Source organism: Eriocheir sinensis, unplaced genomic scaffold, assembly GCF_024679095.1.
Source record: "Eriocheir sinensis breed Jianghai 21 unplaced genomic scaffold, ASM2467909v1 Scaffold1220, whole genome shotgun sequence".
NCBI lineage: Eukaryota > Metazoa > Arthropoda > Malacostraca > Decapoda > Varunidae > Eriocheir > Eriocheir sinensis.
This window is the reverse complement of record NW_026110542.1, coordinates 5001-23647: the sequence shown is the minus strand read 5'-3', so window position 1 is coordinate 23647 and position 18647 is coordinate 5001. Positions and strand designations below refer to the sequence as shown.

Genomic DNA, 18647 nt, shown 5'->3' with positions numbered 1-18647 from the left:
GAGGAAGGGAAGGAAGGGTTAAGGGATGAAGGAGGATGGAACGAAGGGTTAAGGGATGAAGGAGGATGGAACGGAAGGGTTAAGGGGATGAAGGAGGATGGAGGGAAGGGTTAAAGGGATGAAGGAGGATGGAACGGAAGGGTTAAGGGGATGAAGGAGGATGAAGGAAGGGGATGAAGGAGGAGGGAACGGAAGGGTTAAGGGGATGAAGGAGGATGGAACGGAAGGGTTAAGGGGATGAAGGAGGATGGAAGGGAAGGTTAAGGGATGAAGGAGGATGGAAGGAAGGGTTAAAGGGATGAAGGAGGATGGAAGGAAGGTTAAGGGGATGAAGGAGGATGGAACGGAAGGGTTAAGGGATGAAGGAGGATGAATGGAAGGTTAAGGGGATGAAGGAGGATGGGAGAAGGTTAAGGGGATGAAGGAGGATGGGGAAGGAAGGTTAAGGGGATGAAGGAGGATGGAACGGAAGGTTAAGGGATGAAGGAGGATGGAACGGAAGGTTAAGGGGATGAAGGAGGATGGGAACGAAGGGTTAAGGATGAAGGAGGATGGAAATGAAGGTTAAAGGGATGAAGGAGGAGGATGAAGGGTTAAGGGATGAAGGAGGATGGAAGGAAGGTTAAGGGGATGAAGGAGGATGGAACGGAAGGGTTAAGGGGATGAAGGAGGATGGAAACGGAAGGGATGAAGGAGGATGGAAGGGTTAAGGGATGAAGGAGGATGGAACGAAGGTTAAGGGGATGAAGGAGGATGAACGAAGGGAAGGGGATGAAGGAGGATGGAGGAAGGGAAGGGGATGAAGGAGGATGGAAGGAAGGGTTAAGGGGATAAAGGAGGATGGGAGGGAAGGGTTAAGGGGATGAAGGAGGATGGAACGGAAGGGGTAAGGGGAGGAAGGAGGATGGAGGGGTTAAGGGATGAAGGAGGATGGGAGGGAAGGAAGGAGGATGGAAGGAAGGGTTAAGGGATGAAGGAGGATGGAAGGAAGGGAGGATGAAGGAGGAAGGGGAAGGGTTAAGGGGATGAAGGAGGATGGAAGGGAAGGGTTAAGGGGATGAAGGAGGATGGGAGGAAGGTTAAGGGATGAAGGAGGATGGAAGGGAAGGGATGAAGAAGGAGGATGGGAGGAAGGGTTAAGGGGATGAAGGAGGATGGAACGGAAGGGTTAAGGGATGAAGGAGGATGGAGGAACATGAAGGAGGAAAGGGAAGGAAGCAGGATGAAGGAGGATGGGAGGGAAGGGGTTAAGGGTATGAGGGAAGGAAGGAAGGTTAAGGGAAGGAGGATGGAGGGAAGGGTTAAGGGGATGAAGGAGGAGGAAGGAAGGGTTAAGGGATGAAGGAGGATGGGAGGGAAGGTTAAGGGATGAAGGAGGAGGATGGAAGGAAGGGTTAAGGGGATGAAGGAGGAGGATGGAAGGGAAGGGTTAAGGGGATGTAAGGGGAAAGGGTTAAGGGGACAGGAGGATGGGAGGGAAGGGTTAATGAAGGAGGATGGGAGGAAGGGTTAAGGGGATGAAGGAGGATGGGAGGAAGAAAGGGGATGAAGGAGGATGGAGGAAGGGTTAAGGGATGAAAGGAGGATGGAGGGAAGGTTAAGGGATGAAGGAGGAGGGGGGAAGGGTTAAGGGGATGAAGGGATGGAGGATGAGGGAAGGGAAGGGTTAAGGGGATGAAGGAGGATGGAAGGGAAGGGTTAAGGGGATGAAGGAGGATGGAAGGGAAGGGTTAAGGGGATGAAGGAGGATGGGAGGGAAATAAAGGAGGGAAGGGAAGGGTTAAGGGGATGAAGGAGGATGGGAGGGAAGGGTTAAGGGATGAAGGAGATGGGAGGGATGAACGAAGGGGTTAAGGGGGATGAATGAGGATGGAGGAAGGAAGGGTTAAGGGGATGAAGGAGGAGGAAGGAAGGAAGGGTTAAGGGTATGAAGGAGGATGGAAGGGAAGGGTTAAGGGATGAAGGAGGATGAAGGAAGCGTTAAGGGGATGAAGGAGGATGGAGGGAAGAAGGAGGGAAGGGAAGGGTTAAGGGTATGAAGGACAAGGAGGGAGGATGAGGGAAATGATGGAAGGGAAGGGTTAAGGGTATGAAGGAGGATGAAGGAAGGTTGATGGGAGGGAAGGAAATAAGGCATGGAAGGAAGGGATGTTATAGGAGGGAAGGAAGGGCTAAGGGTATGAAGGACGATGGAAAGAAGGACGATGGAGGGAAATAAAGGAGGAAGGAAGGGTTAAGGGTATGATGAGGATGGGAGGGAAATAAAGGAGGAAGGGAAGGAGAAGGAGGATAATGAAGAGGTGAGGAACATAATTCTGTGCAAATCGTGACCACAACCACAACACATGTCCACCACCATCACCACCACCACCACCACCACCACCTACATAATGTTACCATTACCACAACCACCACCACCACCACCACCACCTACATAAATACCATTACCACAACCACCACCACCACCATCACCACCTACGACAAATACCATTACCACACAACCACCACCACCACCATCACCACCCATATAAATACCATTACCACAACCACCACCACCACCATCACTCACAATTCTACATTAAATGTTCACACCACACAACCACCACCACCACCATCACCACCTACATAAATACCATTAACACAATTAACCACCAACAGCAATTCACCCCTATAACCATCACCTCAAAATCACCCCCAGCGTCACCACTACCACCACCACAAACACACCACCAATATCACACCACCAACATAAATATTGGTTACCACAACCACCAACAGCACCACTCTATAACCATCACCCCTCAACATCACCCCGTCCTGTCTGACATCGAGCCAGTTAGATGAAACACCATTTAGAACTACTCTCTGTTTCCGCTCAGAGAGCCAAATGTCCACAAGCTTCAACCAGAACGATACCTGAGATACCGTGCGCCAATAGTTTGCTGAGCAATCAGTTTGTGGGGGGTCCTTATCAAAATGCCTTTTGAAAATCCAGATATATAATATCTATTGATCTGTTTTCATCGAACACCCCTTAAAAAAAAAATATAATGAAAAATATCAAGTATGTTAGTTAAAACACGAAGGTGCCGCGCTACTACGGACACCATGTTGCGAATTATTTATTATATTATTTTCTTCTGAAGAATTTCACCATATTGCCTCGAATGATGGTCTCTATTAACTTACAAACAATCGATGTCGAAGCTAGAGGAAGGCTGGAAAGATAAGAAAAGGGGGACGGAGAGAAAAGATGGAGTGAAAGTAAGTAAAAACGGAAGATGGAGGAAGGGAGAGGCAGAGAGAAAGAGAGGGAGAAACGGATGGATTTGGTGCCCCTATAAATAAATAATATACTATTAGCACAACCCACAACAAAGCACCAATTATTAACCTCTTATACCACAACCGCAATTCACACTCACCTGGCTTTATCTGCAGCCAGCGGGGTTCTGCTGCCAAGGGTCAGCAGTGTCCTGCACCGTTCTCGTGTGAGATTCTGCCAGGCAGCCAGCATCAGTGGTGTTGGGGTCGTCGCTGCCGCGGCTCCTCCACGCTGAGCCCCGCCCGAAGCAGGCAGGGCAGGAGGTGTGGGCGTGTGGCCACGATGGGCAGCAAGGCCACAGGCACCACGCCGACTCACCTGTGGCAACGGGGACGGTCACCTTTGGGGGTCTCCTCCCGATAGAGGAGCACCGTGTCTCTGACCCCGTCTCCTTCCTTTACGCTGTGTATGAGCTCCTGCGAGTGTGTGTATGAGTGTGTGTGTGTGTGTATGTGTGTGTGTGTGTGTGTGTGTGTGTGTGTGTGTGTGTGTGTGGGTGTGTGTGTTAGAAAAACACGCACAGCTTAATATTCAGTCACAAAACCATTAAAATGAGTTAGTAATTACTGGCAACAAATACGATAACCTCACCTGAGGTGAAAGTTAATAAAGAATATAATGTATAGTAATATAAAATAAAAAAATTACCAATAATGATAATGATAATAGTATTCGCAGGCGGTACGAACTGGTAGCGTACTGGCCAACACATTCACCGCGGTGGTGATGGACGACGCGGGTTCGAATCTTCACGCTATCACCGATTTTCATTCACCGCCGAGTGGCTCAAAACTTGCCCATCATGTGCTGTCCTGAAGACCACCCATCAACCCGGACTCTAGGAGGAAGCCGTCCAAGCGAATCAAGAACGAGCCCAAAGTGGCATGAGCCAATGCAAGATATGCATATACGATATAAACACCTCTCGCCTGCGCCAGAACGGGCTGCTGGGCCGACCATCAGGCCCTCACCTGGCAGAAGCCTTTGGGCCGACCATCAGGCCTCACTCAGGAAGATGCTTACCGGCGCAACAGGCAACGACGTAAAAAAAAAAAAAAAAAAAAAAAAATTACTACTAATGATAATAATAATAATAATAATAATAATTATAATAATAATAATAATAATAATAATAATAATAATAATAATAATAATAAAAATAATGATAATAATAATAATAATAATTATAATAATAATAATAATAATAATAATAATAATAATAATAATAATAATAATGATAATAATAATGATAATAATAATAAAAATAATAATAATAATACTAATACTAATAATACTAATACTAATAATAATAATAGGTTGACCCTGCCTCAGCCTCGGGGCACGTGTCACCTTGCCTTCAGTGTTTCAATGCTTTGCCTCATCTGCTACTCAGCGGTTCTTGAGGTTGTTCTGTTGTTGAAGGTGCTGCAAGGTGACTGAACAACAACTACTACTACCCAACACTCTGCTCTGCTAAGTGTTGGTTTCTGATCTGGCTACATCTCCATCACCCCCTCATTCTTACACACACTCTGCTTTCCCTTCGCTGTACCAACCCCACACATCCTCGGCCAAGCTGCTAAGCTCCTTCTAAAATGTTCTATTACGTATTTTTTTTTTTCCTATTCATTTTCCAGGAAGTGTTTATATTAGGTGCTGTCGTCAGGCTGAAATTTTCCCTTGTTAAACGGAGAAATTTCCAGGCCAATTAGACGACACCCCTGCTCAAGCCGGTCAGTATTCCCAGGGGACCCTTTACCACCTGGACCTCTTGTTTCCACTGCTGCCCGCGGAAGGGATCAGCCAATATGCTCCTCAAATTTGAAACGTTGTTCTGAACTGTGGCTCTCTGCCAAACCTTCCGTAGTACTTTAGGACAAGTAACGGGCAAGCGAGATCATGCTGTTTCTGCATCAAGGCAGAGCAAGATGAAAGAAAATCAAGCGCCTGGAATCCATTAACGATCCACTCGTTAACATGTGGGACATGAAATATTTGGCGGAGCGTATCACAGCGTGTAGCAGGTGTTCCTCGCTCATCTACTCAATGGGGGCACTCACCCCCTTCCTTCCACCCCTGCTTCTCCCCATACAGCAGCCTCCCTTCTCCGCCTGCCTCCTCCCCGCCAGTGCCTCCATCGCCTCCCTCCTCCCTGCATCTCCTCCTTCCACCTCCAGCCAGCCGCCTTTCTCCCTCTCTCACCCGGCCATCTCCACTCTCCACACCCGCCATACTTCCTTCCTCTGTCGCTGCTGACTCTCATTCATCAGCCCTCTCCCTTCCTCCACACCTCTTCCCTTCCGTCTCTTCCTGCCTTTTCCTCGCATTCTCTCTCCTGTCCTCCCCACATCACCTCCCTCCTCACTGCCACCTCCGCCTGCTCCTCCTCCCCGCCTCCCTCCTCCTCCCCACCCTTCCCCTGCCTCCCGTCACCACCTCCGCCACCACCTCAGCCACCTCCTCTTCCCCCTTCCCTTGACGTCATCCCTCTTCCATCTTCCACCGTTCACTGCCTCCTCCTCCTCCCTCCTCCTGCTGCCCTCCCTCCTCCTGTAGCGGCTTCCCATTCCTGTCTACTAACAAAGTTGATAAAGAGGAAAGTACTGGGTGTTGGGGACCTCAAGCCAGGTTCATTGATTAGTATTTTGTTCAAGGATAAGGAAAATAGGGCTTGAGCAAAAGTGCTTTCCTGGGCAGGCATCCAGCACGTATCTGACATGAATGGAGGAAATTTCAGCAGGAGGGGACACAGCCAATCGTCTTCTGCAGTTTCCGGTGGTAATGACATCATTGTAAGGTGGGTAGCGAAGAGATATTTCTGGCGCTTCAGGGAATCGTTTAAGGCAAAGCGTGAGGGACTGGGGTGCTGGGGGTGCCGGCTGTTTCAGGGGTTTTACCAAGGAGGGGGTGGGAGAGGGATGGCTTTCCAGAGCCTTAGCAGTAAACAGCAGGGCTGGCGGGTCCACTGGTAAGCGAAAATGGTGTTGGTTTTTCTCCGACAATTGGGACCTTCTTCTACAATAAAGGCACCTTTGTATGGCCAAGGATGGTGCACCTGTCATGGCTCCAGGGGTGGAGGCTCCGCAGCACTCCCCCGAGCGATCAGCTTAGCACCCTACAGACTTTTTAGAGTAGGCGAGGGGAGGGCCCTGTCAATGCATCGCAGACTGGGACTAGGGGGGCGCAGGAGAAATCGAGTGATATCAGAAAGGATGGGCTAACGGTTTATTACACCAACAGTAGGGAGTCTCAGGAACAAGATAGCACCTCACTGAGGGGGGAAAAGTATGTGTGTCGAGAAATCTGACATTATAGCTATCACGGAAACATGGGTGGATACTGCCAACAAAAAATTAATGTCTGGAGTATGGAAATAGATGGTTAGCAGATGTTTCACAAAGATAAAGAAAGGGAAGAAGGGGGAGGGGGTGGCACTTATGTTGTGTAGACACACTTAAATGTTCCGCTAACAACTCTATCTCAAATAATGGCGACTCAGAATCAGTTTGGGTGGACGTCCAAAAGGGAAAGACAAACACGAATTGGGGTTCTTATAGGCCACCCAACCTCAGCAGGCAGTGACACTGACATATGGGTTACTGCTGGAAGAGGTAGGCAGGGCGAGCAGGACAAAAATGTCTGCATAATGGGGGATTTAACTATAGAAATATAGATTGGGAAGGCGTGGTGGGTGATCTAGAGTCTGAGGATTTTTAAAGTAACAAGATAATTTTCTCAAGCAGGCAGTAACAGAGGCCTACCAGGGGAAACACAAATATTCTGGACTTGGTCTGAATTAGCACTGAGTATAAGGATCAAAGGAGCAGATGTTGGGGGAGAAATTAGGTGGCAGTGATCACAAGGAAATTAGGGTTTAAATTAGACTCAAGTGGTGACTCCATGAACTCAACTTCCCTGTGTTGCAGTGCTTCTGACTTTAGAAGAGCTGATTATGAGGGGGCCTGAAGACACCTTGAGGAGGTAAATTGGGAAACCTTAGGGCTGGATGAGGCCAGATCTCAGGGCTCGATTCGGAAAGACAGGGAACCAAGCAGAAATGACCTACAATAATTTAGTTAGAGAAATTGCAGAGGGTCAGAGACAGCATATCCCTTTATCAAGCACGGTAGGAAGTGAAAATAACGACCCCAAATGGATGACACTGCAGACTCAAGCATGAAATACGCTTGAAGAGAGTGAAATTTATAGGAAAATAAAGAACGGAGTAGTATCCAATTCTCAGGGGTAGGTGTATGTTGAGCTAGCCAGGCCGGTGAATAAGAACACCTGCCTAGCAAAAAGAAATTATGAGGATTAGGGTAGCTAACGAGGCCAAGAGCGATCCCAGCAGGGCTTCTTCAAATTGTAGCAGGACGAAAAACAGGGACAGAATTGGACTGGACTGCTGAAAACAAATGGCGAAAGCTTGCTGGAGAATGGAGAAGATATGAAATCAAAATGATGAATGAAGCTATTTCCTCACAGTTTTCCGCAGAAAATCTAACCAACCATTCCGGAGAGAGTTCAGATATATGGAGGGTAACGAGAACGACAAGTTGAGGGATGTGATCATCACTAGGCAAGGGCAGTCCAGGATGAGATTAGGTGGTTGAAGAAAAACAAATCAAGTTGGCCCAGACGAAGTATTCCTTATGGTCTCTGAAAGAGTGCAAGGAAGTCCTTAGTGGCCCTTGCCAGATATTTCTTTTTAAGATGTCGGTACCCTGGGCATGCCCAATCAATGGAAAGTAGCTAATGTGACGCTGATTTTCAAAGGAATGTCAGCCACCTCAAACTATCGCCCAATTAGCTTAACATCAGTTGTAGGAAAGATGTTAGAGCTGACTATAGCCCTCCGAGCATTCGGGACCATTCTAGAAAGCACAATTTAATTCCATGATTCACAACATGGGTTCAAAGGGTATCTTGCATCACTAATCGGTTGTCCTCTTCTACACTAAAGTACCGAGGGTTGACAGAGATGCAACTATGACATATTTTATCTAGATTTGGTAAAGCGTTCGGACAAAGTCCTCATCACCGGCTATTACTAAAATTACAGGCCTCATGGCGTAGATGGGAAAGCTGAACTGGATCAGGGCGGATTAGTGGTAGGTAGCAGAGCAAAAAATCCTCAATGGTAGGAAATCTGAATGGGCAGTGTTACGAGTGGAACCCACAGGGGTCGGTGCTGGGTCCCCTCTGCTTTTATTATTTACATCAATGTGACTTGGACACAGGAATTAGTGAAGTGACAAAGCTGGGTAAGTTCGCAGATGATACCAAGATCGAGTAGAGAATCCACCTCAGACAAAGGACACTGTTCTCCAGGATGAGCTGACAGACTATATGGATAAGAGGCGGTGGTGATGGAATTCAATGTCGGGAAGTGTACATTTTAAGCGTAGGTAGGACACCTTACACAATTATTCCTTAACGACACTCCTCTAAGCAGGTCTAAGAGAGACTAGGAGTCCTAGTGTGTGAGCGACCTCCGTCCTAGGCCTAAATGCATTCAGGCTAAAATCGGCAAACAGAGTACTAGGCTTCATCTCTCAAGGGGAGTGTGGAGCACAGAGCAAGTCAACTCAAACTCTTACTTAGCACTAGTGGGACTGAATCAGATTGTGCAGTTCAGTTCTGGTCCCCTACTATAGAATGGATATCAAGATGAATTGTACAGAGGAGGATGACAAAGATGATTCAGGGGGGGGTGAGAAACTTGCCTTATGTGTGAAGACAGGCTGAAGCAGCAACTCATACCTCTAGAAAGCAAGGAAGGGCAAGGGGAGGGAGACGGATCGAAGTTTATAAATGGATGAAGGGATTTAATAAAGGGACATACAATTTTGAGAGAAAGAGCCAGGTAGAAGGCGGAAATGGTTTAAGTTGTGACAAATCTTAGATTCAACAAAGACATAGGCAAGAATTGGTTCACCACGAGTGGTGGACGAATGGAACAGCTTGGGAGCCAGTGTTGTGGGTGCCACCATAGACATTCAAGAAGAGGTTAGATAAAGCCATGGATGGTGAGGTAAGGTGGGTTGAGTGTACAGGAGCGCCTTAGGCAGGCCAACCGGCCTCTCTGCAGACTTTACGTTCTTATGTTCCCATGTGTCAAAACACTCCAAAAAGGCGTGGGTACAACTTTCAAAGCTGGTAAGTTATGTAATTACTGGATGTGAAAGAATATTTTTGCTCATGAGAAATTTTTGATAGTGCGTTCCCGTTTTTCATCCATATTTCATCAGATTTTATATTAAAATACTTAATGTCACATTGTCTAATAGCAATGATGTAGAAGAACAGAAAACAATGCCATTTGTTACGGTTTTACGGTCAGTGTGGGAATCTGACACCAAATTTGTTGGAAGTCTGTGGAATTTTATGACAACACTTGGAATGAGTGTCCCTTTGTCAAATATACATCCAAATCAATGAAACTTGGATCAAAACTTCACATGTTCCCTTTTGAATAAGAAATATTAACATAATAACTACTGTAAGTTAAATATTTATTCAATTATTTTTCTGAAAAAAAAATCACACGTCTGGCATCCTAGAATATTCCCACGTGTAAACATAATCTGCAGTGCAAAAACTGCAAGCAGTTTGCACTTGCTTTTTTGTACTTTTTTGTTTTACATCTCCGCCAGTAGCGCCGGTAGGCTTTCTTCAGGGGCCAGGTGGTAGGCCCAAGCCCGTCAAGGCGCAGGCAATTTTTTTTATAGTGGCGCCAGTTATGCTTGGCTCATGCTGCCCCCCGGAACTCATTCTTGATTCACTGGACGGTTTCTTCGTATGTCCGGGTTGACGGCTGGTCTTCTGGACAGCACGTGGGTAGTTTTAGGCCACTCGGCGGTGACTGAAAAATCCCAGGTGGTAGCGTAGGGATTCAAAACGTCGTTGTCCATGGCGTGGTGAATGCACTCCCCACACGCTAACCACTCAGCCACCGCCTCCCTTGTGCGTTTGATATGTGACAAAATTATATAGAAATCACAAGTAAAGTGGGTTTTCCTTGGGCGTAAGGGTTGGGACAGGTTATATTAAGCTGCCTTACATTTGATGCGTATTTACATAATGTGTGCAATGCCATATACACTTATCACGCAATAATTATTAAAGGTGATTTTGGTTTTCACTACAGACATGCACAGAATATATTTTTTTAGGTGCTTAGTGATGTCCCGATGAACATTCAAGTAGAATAAAGTAAAGCAGCAATATACCATCAAGATGAAGCATGTTGAATTGACGCCTTACCTGGCTGAATAAACTATGTTGACAAAGACTTATGCATAATGTGTCAGGGAAATGAAACGGAAAAAATATTTAGAATTGAAAATGGCCGAAAAAGAATTCTTGACCCAAGTAACATTCGAGGTGATATGGTGAAAAAAAACTGACTTTTGAACTCGTGACAGTTTTGTATAACATCTCAATAATAATTGAAACAAAATGTACACAATGGACAGACAGGATACATACAAAAAAAAAAGTGCTTAAAAACATTGGATTCAAGTGGCTCAGAATATCTTGGTCATACGTCGTCTCGTATTTAAACACTTAGAAGTCCTCCCAGCAAATATTTATTCAAGACAGATCGGTACTATAATATACCTGGCATTATCTGTGACAGCAGCGTCCACAGGAGACCGTATGGGAAGTACAGAATCAGTGAATCAGATTGAGCAGCTAAGTTCCTCTAAGCAACAAACTCTTTTATCATAATGCAGTTTTTACTAGAACCCGCGATCTTATAAAAAAATAAAAACTACTGTATTTGGTGCTGACATTTATTACCACAATGAGTGCATGGTTAAGCACATATACAAGTAGTCATAGTCTATGGGCCCACAATGCCTCCTTAACAACATGTATGGAAAAGGACTGTACCTGAATGAGGTATATTCCAAAGTGCCAGCCAGTGGGTTTTGGGTCACAGGGCCCACGAAGCTTGAGCTATTCTTTCAATTATCGTAATTTACTTGTGTTTCTCTGGACCTTGCAACAATTACACTTCAATATAATAACTGACACTATTGTTAATAATTATGTAGCCGATCATTATTTTTTTTCTGGTAAACGAGAGAAAATATAAATGCTGTCCGGCAGCCTCTCCTCATCCAAAATCGTTATTGCATGAAAGATCTGCGAAATCAAGCAGGAATGGGCTCTTTAGAGTTATTCTATTTACATTACAATATTTACTGAGTACCTGCCGTTGGTGTATCAGTGTCGCCTTTGGCGAAATGTATCAAAAACATTAGGGCGTCAGCCATCTGGACAACCTTCTCCTTCACAACAATAGAAAGGCTTTCGCTCCCGGCTTATTATACCCCGCCCTCAAGTGACTGCTGGTTGTTGTTTGAGATGAACCAAGACCTTGGGTGGACGGCTGCCACTACCAGGAGCGTGGGAAGGTCAAAGGTGGTGGCGTTTGAGTCTGGGAGTTGTTGGTGAAGGGAAACATTATTGACGGAAGCCAATGTCGCACACGGACAAAAAACAAAGGAGGTCGCTTTCTGCCGAGATGCCTGGCGCCCACATATTTTTGATAAATTCCGCCGAAGGCGACACTGATGCATCCAAAGCAGATACTCAGCATATAAAGTATATATATATATATATATATATATATATATATATATATATATATATATATATATATATATATATATATGTATATATATATTTAAAAAGCTTATTTCTGCTTCATTTCACAAGTCTTTCACTCAAGAACGATTGTGGATGAGGAGAGGCTCCAGGACATCATTTATATTTTCTCTCGTTTACAAAATAAATAAAACAACGATAATGATCAGCTACATTTTTATTAACAATAGAGTCACTTATTATATTGAAGTGTAATTGTTGCAAGTCCCAGAGAAACGCAGATAATTTACGATAATTGAAAGAATAGTTCCAGATTCGTGGACTCTATGGCTCTAGCGGTGGTGATACCTGCTAAGGATGAATGTACCCCTTTAGAACGAGGGCTGATGGATGGAACAGGTTATGAACTTAATGGAAGCAGAGACCATCTCAATAGTGTAGATAATACTAGTCTTATAATTCTCGCAATAGAGATGCTACGATTGTCCCTGTGAATCAGTTCAGAAATGGTACCGACTTAACCTATCCACAAGACAAAGCTAAATCAGTTATGGTTTATCATACATATATCTGTACATCACATGTTCTATGAGATTCAATAAACTCCTCAGACCCCATAAATGTAGGTGCTAGCATCATCAGAAAACCTTTTGATGATTATGATCTTGGACTCGGTCAGATTTTGTGCTGCCCAAGACTTTTAACTTGCATGCAGTGATAGGCGTATCCCTGGTCCCATTCTAAAGTTCTTAGGTAGTCTGAATGCTTCCAAAATTATGAAACGGTCCACCATAACCATCATGCATGAAGCAGAGAATTGTGTACAGGATATAGTTTGAGGCATCTCGTTCTTTTGTTAAAAGCTCAGTTTATCTTAAATAAAAAATGTCGAGAAACCCGGTCGCTTTATAAGCAATGATTTACATACACCATCATGGACGAAAACGAACGCCCATACATGTCATGAATGCAGAGTCTGTCGGACCATGGATACACATATTACTGCACGCATGATGAAGGTCTTCGGCATCACAAAGTCTGTCTTCGAGACCAAGATCATAACCATCAGGAGGTTTTCTGATGATGTTAGCACTTGCATTTATGGGGTCTGTGGAGTTTATTGCATCTCCTTGAATATTGTGATGTACAGATATGTGTATGATTAACAAGGACAATAGTAGCATCCCAAAGGCGAGAATTATAAGTATTATCTATATACTATTGAGATGACTCCGATTTCACTCAGTTCATAACATATCCAGTCATTAACTCTCGTTTTAATTCAGGTGCAATCCTATTCTATGCTTGTTGTTTAGGAGACATTGTGGGCCTTTGGACTGTGACCCATACATGTACATATATTTGCTTAACCATGCACTCATTGTGGTAATAAATGTCAACACCAAATACAGTGCTGGGTTTTTGAAGATCGCAGGCTGTAGTAGAAACTGCATTATGAAAAAAAAAGGTTGTTGCTGAGAGGAACTTAGCTGCTCGATCTGATTTACTGATTCTGCATTTCCCATACACTCTCTTGTGGACGTTGCTGTCACATACTGCCAGATTTATTATTACCGATCTGTCTTGAATAAATATGTGCTGGGAGGACTTCTAGTCCAGCATCAGACACAACCAAAATTTAGATTCGTTCAACATACCCTATATAAAAGGTTTGACTATACAAAGTGGTAGAATAGGCCCTTCAGAACACCCCAGGTAGTTAGTGGATTCAGATTGTGGTATCATTTAAAAACTGTATACCATTTTATCTCCAGACGAAAAAAATTAATACCGCATAGTCATTTCACAGTTTTTACAATACAGCAGTTATTTTCAACAAAACAAGAATGTTTTACATATCATAATGTCCGTAATGAGATGTTTTTTAAGTACATATGTATAGAATTAGTGTAATACTTCACAAGTAATTAGGATATTACATTAAATGTAAGCACATAAGCAAAAAAAAATTTTTTTTCTTGCTATTAGGATTTTATGATAGTATATCTTTCTTTCTATAATAATGAATGCCTGTATTTCAATGCTCTAAAAGCTTTCTCAACTATCCTACTATACACTGTGAAACATTAAGCTTGATACATACATTATTATAAACACAGGAGGTAATGAGTATAAAGTTCTATGGTCACACCGCACCGAGCAGTTCGGGGGCTGCTCTGGCGCGAGTCTGAGTACTTGCTTAATAGCATTGGTATCCATTGAATACTGATAGCGAAATGAATGTAAACATGAGTGTTGTGTTGTTTACCGTATTTTACGATTAAAGTCTAAATAAAAATTAGTGCAGTAAGCTTTCAGATAGTTTTTTTTTTTTTACCCATTTGTAAAATGTCTCCATACATGTTACTGATCATATAGCGACGTTTGTATATGAATCCTGTCCATTAATGTTTTGTTCTTGTTTTGTTGTTAAATCTATGATTGCCTCTTCTATGAGTAATCGATATTTTTGTATTTCAGATTGTGAGAAAACAATGGCTAGCGAGGAAAATCAGGAACGGTTGGACCTTTTGCCTGCTAAAAAGCGAAGACGTCATACAGATTTCAATAAGTGCCTTATTTGTCAATTGGATTCCAGGGAAAATCTTAGAAGACCCACAGTATCATCTATTCAGAAACTTGTTGAAACACTTGAACGTAAACAGGATGATGTTTATGAACGTTTGAAGGGAGATCTTGGCACACTTTCCACTGCTGACATTCAGTTGTACTCAAAATGCTATGCAATATCTACTAGCAAAAGTTTATCAAAAGCAGTCAGTTTGATGATATAAAAATCATGTGCACAAAAAGGAAAATAAATTTGTGGAAAGTTTATCAAAAGCAGTCAGTTTGATGATAAAAAAAATCAGAGGCATCCACTTCTGTTTTATCACGATCCCAGTCATCACCCACTGACTGGTCTGTATGTCTTTTTTGCAAAAAGAAAACACACAAGTAGGTTCTACATATAAAAAAATGCTACTTCCCTCAATATCTTCAAAAGAAAACTAAAAGAAAACATTCTGGATACTTACTGAACATAGCTAAAATTATGATTTTCAATTTTCATCTTATAAGCACGTCTTTTGCAATTTCAACTAGTAGAATATGAATCTTGTCTCTAATATACCTATGTATCTGTCTGATTCCAGAACTCATTGAAACTGATACTTCTATAAAGGTTCTTCTACCTGTATGTTCATTCGAGTTTGAATCTGAAAGTTCACTTAAAACCTACCCATAAGCTTGTATTGTGCAAGGGATGTACTGTACTGTCCTATTCTACATATTGTTTTATTATCTGTCTACATCTTTTGTATTTGTTTATATGTATCTTACACTATTTTGTATTGTACACTGTTTTGTATATTGCTTTGGTATTTTGTATTTTATACTAACTTGTATATTACTTTGGTATTTTGTATCTTACACTGATTTGTATATTACTTTGGTATTTTGTATTTTACACTAATTTGTATATTACTTTGGAATTTTGTATCTTACACTGATTTGTATATTACTTTGGTATTTTGTACTTTACTTTTGAATTTTGTATTTTACACTATTTGATATATTACTTTGGTGTTTTGTATTTTACACTAATTTGTATATTACTTTGGTATTTTGTATTTTACACTAATATGTATATTACTTTGGTATTTTGTATTTTACACTAATTTGTATATTACTTTGGTATTTTGTATTTTACACTAATTTGTATATTACTTTGGTATTTTGTATTTTACACTAATATGTATATTACTTTGGTATTTTGTATTTTACACTGTTTTGTATATTACTTTGGTATTTTGTATTTTACACTAATATGTATATTACTTTGGTATTTTGTATTTTACACTGTTTTGTATATTACTTTGGTATTTTGTATTTTACACTAATTTGTATATTACTTTGGAATTTTGTATTTTACACTATTTGATATATTACTTTGGTATTTTGTATTTTACTCTATTTGTATTTTACTTTGGTATTTTGTATTTTACACTATTTGATATATTACTTTGGTATTTTGTATTTTACTTTGGTATTTTGTATTTTACTTTGGTATTTTGTATTTTACACTATTTGATATATTACTTTGGTATTTTGTATTTTACTCTATTTGTATTTTACTTTGGTATTTTGTATTTTACTTTGGTATTTTGTATATTACTTTGGTATTTTGTATTTTACACTATTTGATATATTTCTTTGGTATTTTGTATTTTACACTATTTAATATATTACTTTGGTATTTTGTATTTTACACTATTTGATATATTACTTTGGTATTTTGTATTTTACACTATTTGATATATTACTTTGGTATTTTGTATTTTACACTATTTAATATATTACTTTGGTATTTTGTATTTTACACTATTTAATATATTACTTTGGTATTTTGTATTTTACACTATTTGATATATTACTTTGCTATTTTGTATTTTACACTATTTAATATATTACTTTGGTGTTTTGTATTTTACTCTATTTGTATTTTAATTTGGTATTTTGTATTTTCAATTATTGTTTATTGTTTCTATATAATACTCCTTTCCAATATTATGTTTTTTTCTTCTTATGATTTGTTCATTATGCTTTTTATTAACACTCTGCCTGAAAAGCTTTGCTTGGTATAAGGGCAGGCCTCTATATGGGTAGGCGGAGGCTGAGTGGGTTCTGGACGACGCGGGTTTGAATCCGCACGCTACCACCTGGGATTTTTCAGTCAACGTCGAGTGACCTAAGACTACTCACATGCTGTCCTGAAGACCACCCATCAATCCGGACTCTAGAAGAAACCGCCCAAGTGAATCAAGAATGAGTTCCGGGGGGGCAGCATGAGCCAAGAATAGATGGCGCCACTATAAAAAAAAAAAAAATACCTCCGCCATGACGGACTTGGGCCGACCAGCAGGCCCCTGAAGAGAGCCTACCGGCGCTATAGGCGAACACAAAAAAAAAAAAAAAACATGTAAGCTAATTACCATGCACTGAATTTCTTCGGCCATTAATAGATGGTTCTAATGTTTCAAAATTAATGTTATATTCTAGTTTTATTTTGTCATGAAGCTTGTGAATAAGCATCAATATAACAGTTAGGTTATATTTCAAGATACAATGCATTGTGACATCAGTAGCACCCTTGTTTAAAATCTTCTCGATTTTATTCTCAACTCTATAGATCGAGAGTAAGAATTCATTCCTGTTTAACCGCGTCTCAATCATCTTATCTGCGGTCTCCTCGTTATGCACGTTAGAAATCATGATCTTTGGCCTTAATTTTCCCACACTTTTTGTGCAAAGTTACTCTACATTTTCTAATTTCTGAGCTGCTTCATTGCTTTTACTCTCATCATCAAAGTTCATAACAATGTTACCAGCATTAGTGATTCTTGAATGAGATATCTGACTGCCGTGTGGTGCCTGGGAAACTTATTTTTTCATCTCAGTTGCCTCTTTTTCTTGATCAGATGTTGATCAGATGACGACAAGGAGATTCTTCTTTACTCTCCTCCTCCGTTTTGCAACATCAGCCCAACTCCACCCCCCCCCCCCCCTCTCTTCAGACTCACTGAGGAGCACATCCGCGACCTCGCTCAACCTCCGGTTTTCAACAACTAACATTCCTCTTTATAATTCTTGCTTAATTTCATAATTTTTGTCCACAATGTTCTTAGCCAGAGATGCCGTGTGAAGTGATGTTATATAAATCAGGTTTATTTCAAGTATATTATCCTGCTTGATTTATGTCAGATGAGCACATTTCACATGGCACCACTTAGGACACAAACAGCATGCAGTCCACTTCTCGCATGTAAAATCTTCACATACGTAACACCAATCTCTCAAGGCTCCTCGCTTTGCCAGCTGTTGTCGAGACAGCAGCTTCCGTGTGGAGGTCATGCTCACACGTCCGCTCCCTACACAAACTCACTCAACTTCACAACTACTACAACTATTACTTCTACTACTACTACAACTACTACAGCTCTACTGCACTACTACTACTACTACTACTACTACTACTACTACTACTACTACTACTAGTATTACTACTACTACTACTACTACTACTACTACTACTACTACTACTACAACAACTAATACTAATACTACTAATACCTCAACTACTTTTTTTTTTACAGCATAGGAGGCAGCTCAAAGGCACACACACGCACGCGAAAAAAAAAAAAGCTACTTGCTGCTACTAAAAAGATTACAGAGTGGCGTTTTACACTCATTAATAAAATACTTATTATATACACTTAAAGAGACAGATATCTTTTTATGTCCCTGAAATAAGATGGATTATAGGGATTCAAAAGGCCATTGTTCTTTCGAGTGTGTCCTGACAATGGTGCTTGTTACCAGCTTGTCTTGCGTGTGCTCGTGTGGTATATTATGGTCGGTGCAAATCGGCATGTTTGGGACTTACATAAGAAGGTGTGATGGGAAAATTGTATCTACTCACGTTCAAATATATAATTAAAAAGAATAACGTCAATATTCATCACAACAGTTGATTTCCACGAAAGCACATCAACGCTCGTGAGTGGGCATATGGAATGAAACCACTGATCCCCAAATATATGGACGGGTTAACTCCGTGCAAGTCTTGAAGCCCGCAGACCGCCATCTTTAGATTCCCTCGCGCCAAGTATTTAAATAAAGATTATGCATCACCGCTCCCAGA

General features: G+C 41.7%; 1 protein-coding gene across 1 annotated transcript in view; it reads right to left on the bottom strand.

Annotated features, from left to right (window-relative positions):
- Positions 1-3639: 3639 nt before the first annotated feature.
- The window catches only part of LOC126989577 (serine/threonine-protein phosphatase 6 regulatory ankyrin repeat subunit A-like), an 18271-nt gene continuing 3263 nt past the window's right edge, over positions 3640-18647 (bottom strand). The window contains exon 2 of the mRNA XM_050848147.1: positions 3640-3741. Coding sequence (XP_050704104.1) covers positions 3640-3741 — 102 coding nt within the window. The remainder of the gene's footprint in view (positions 3742-18647) is intronic.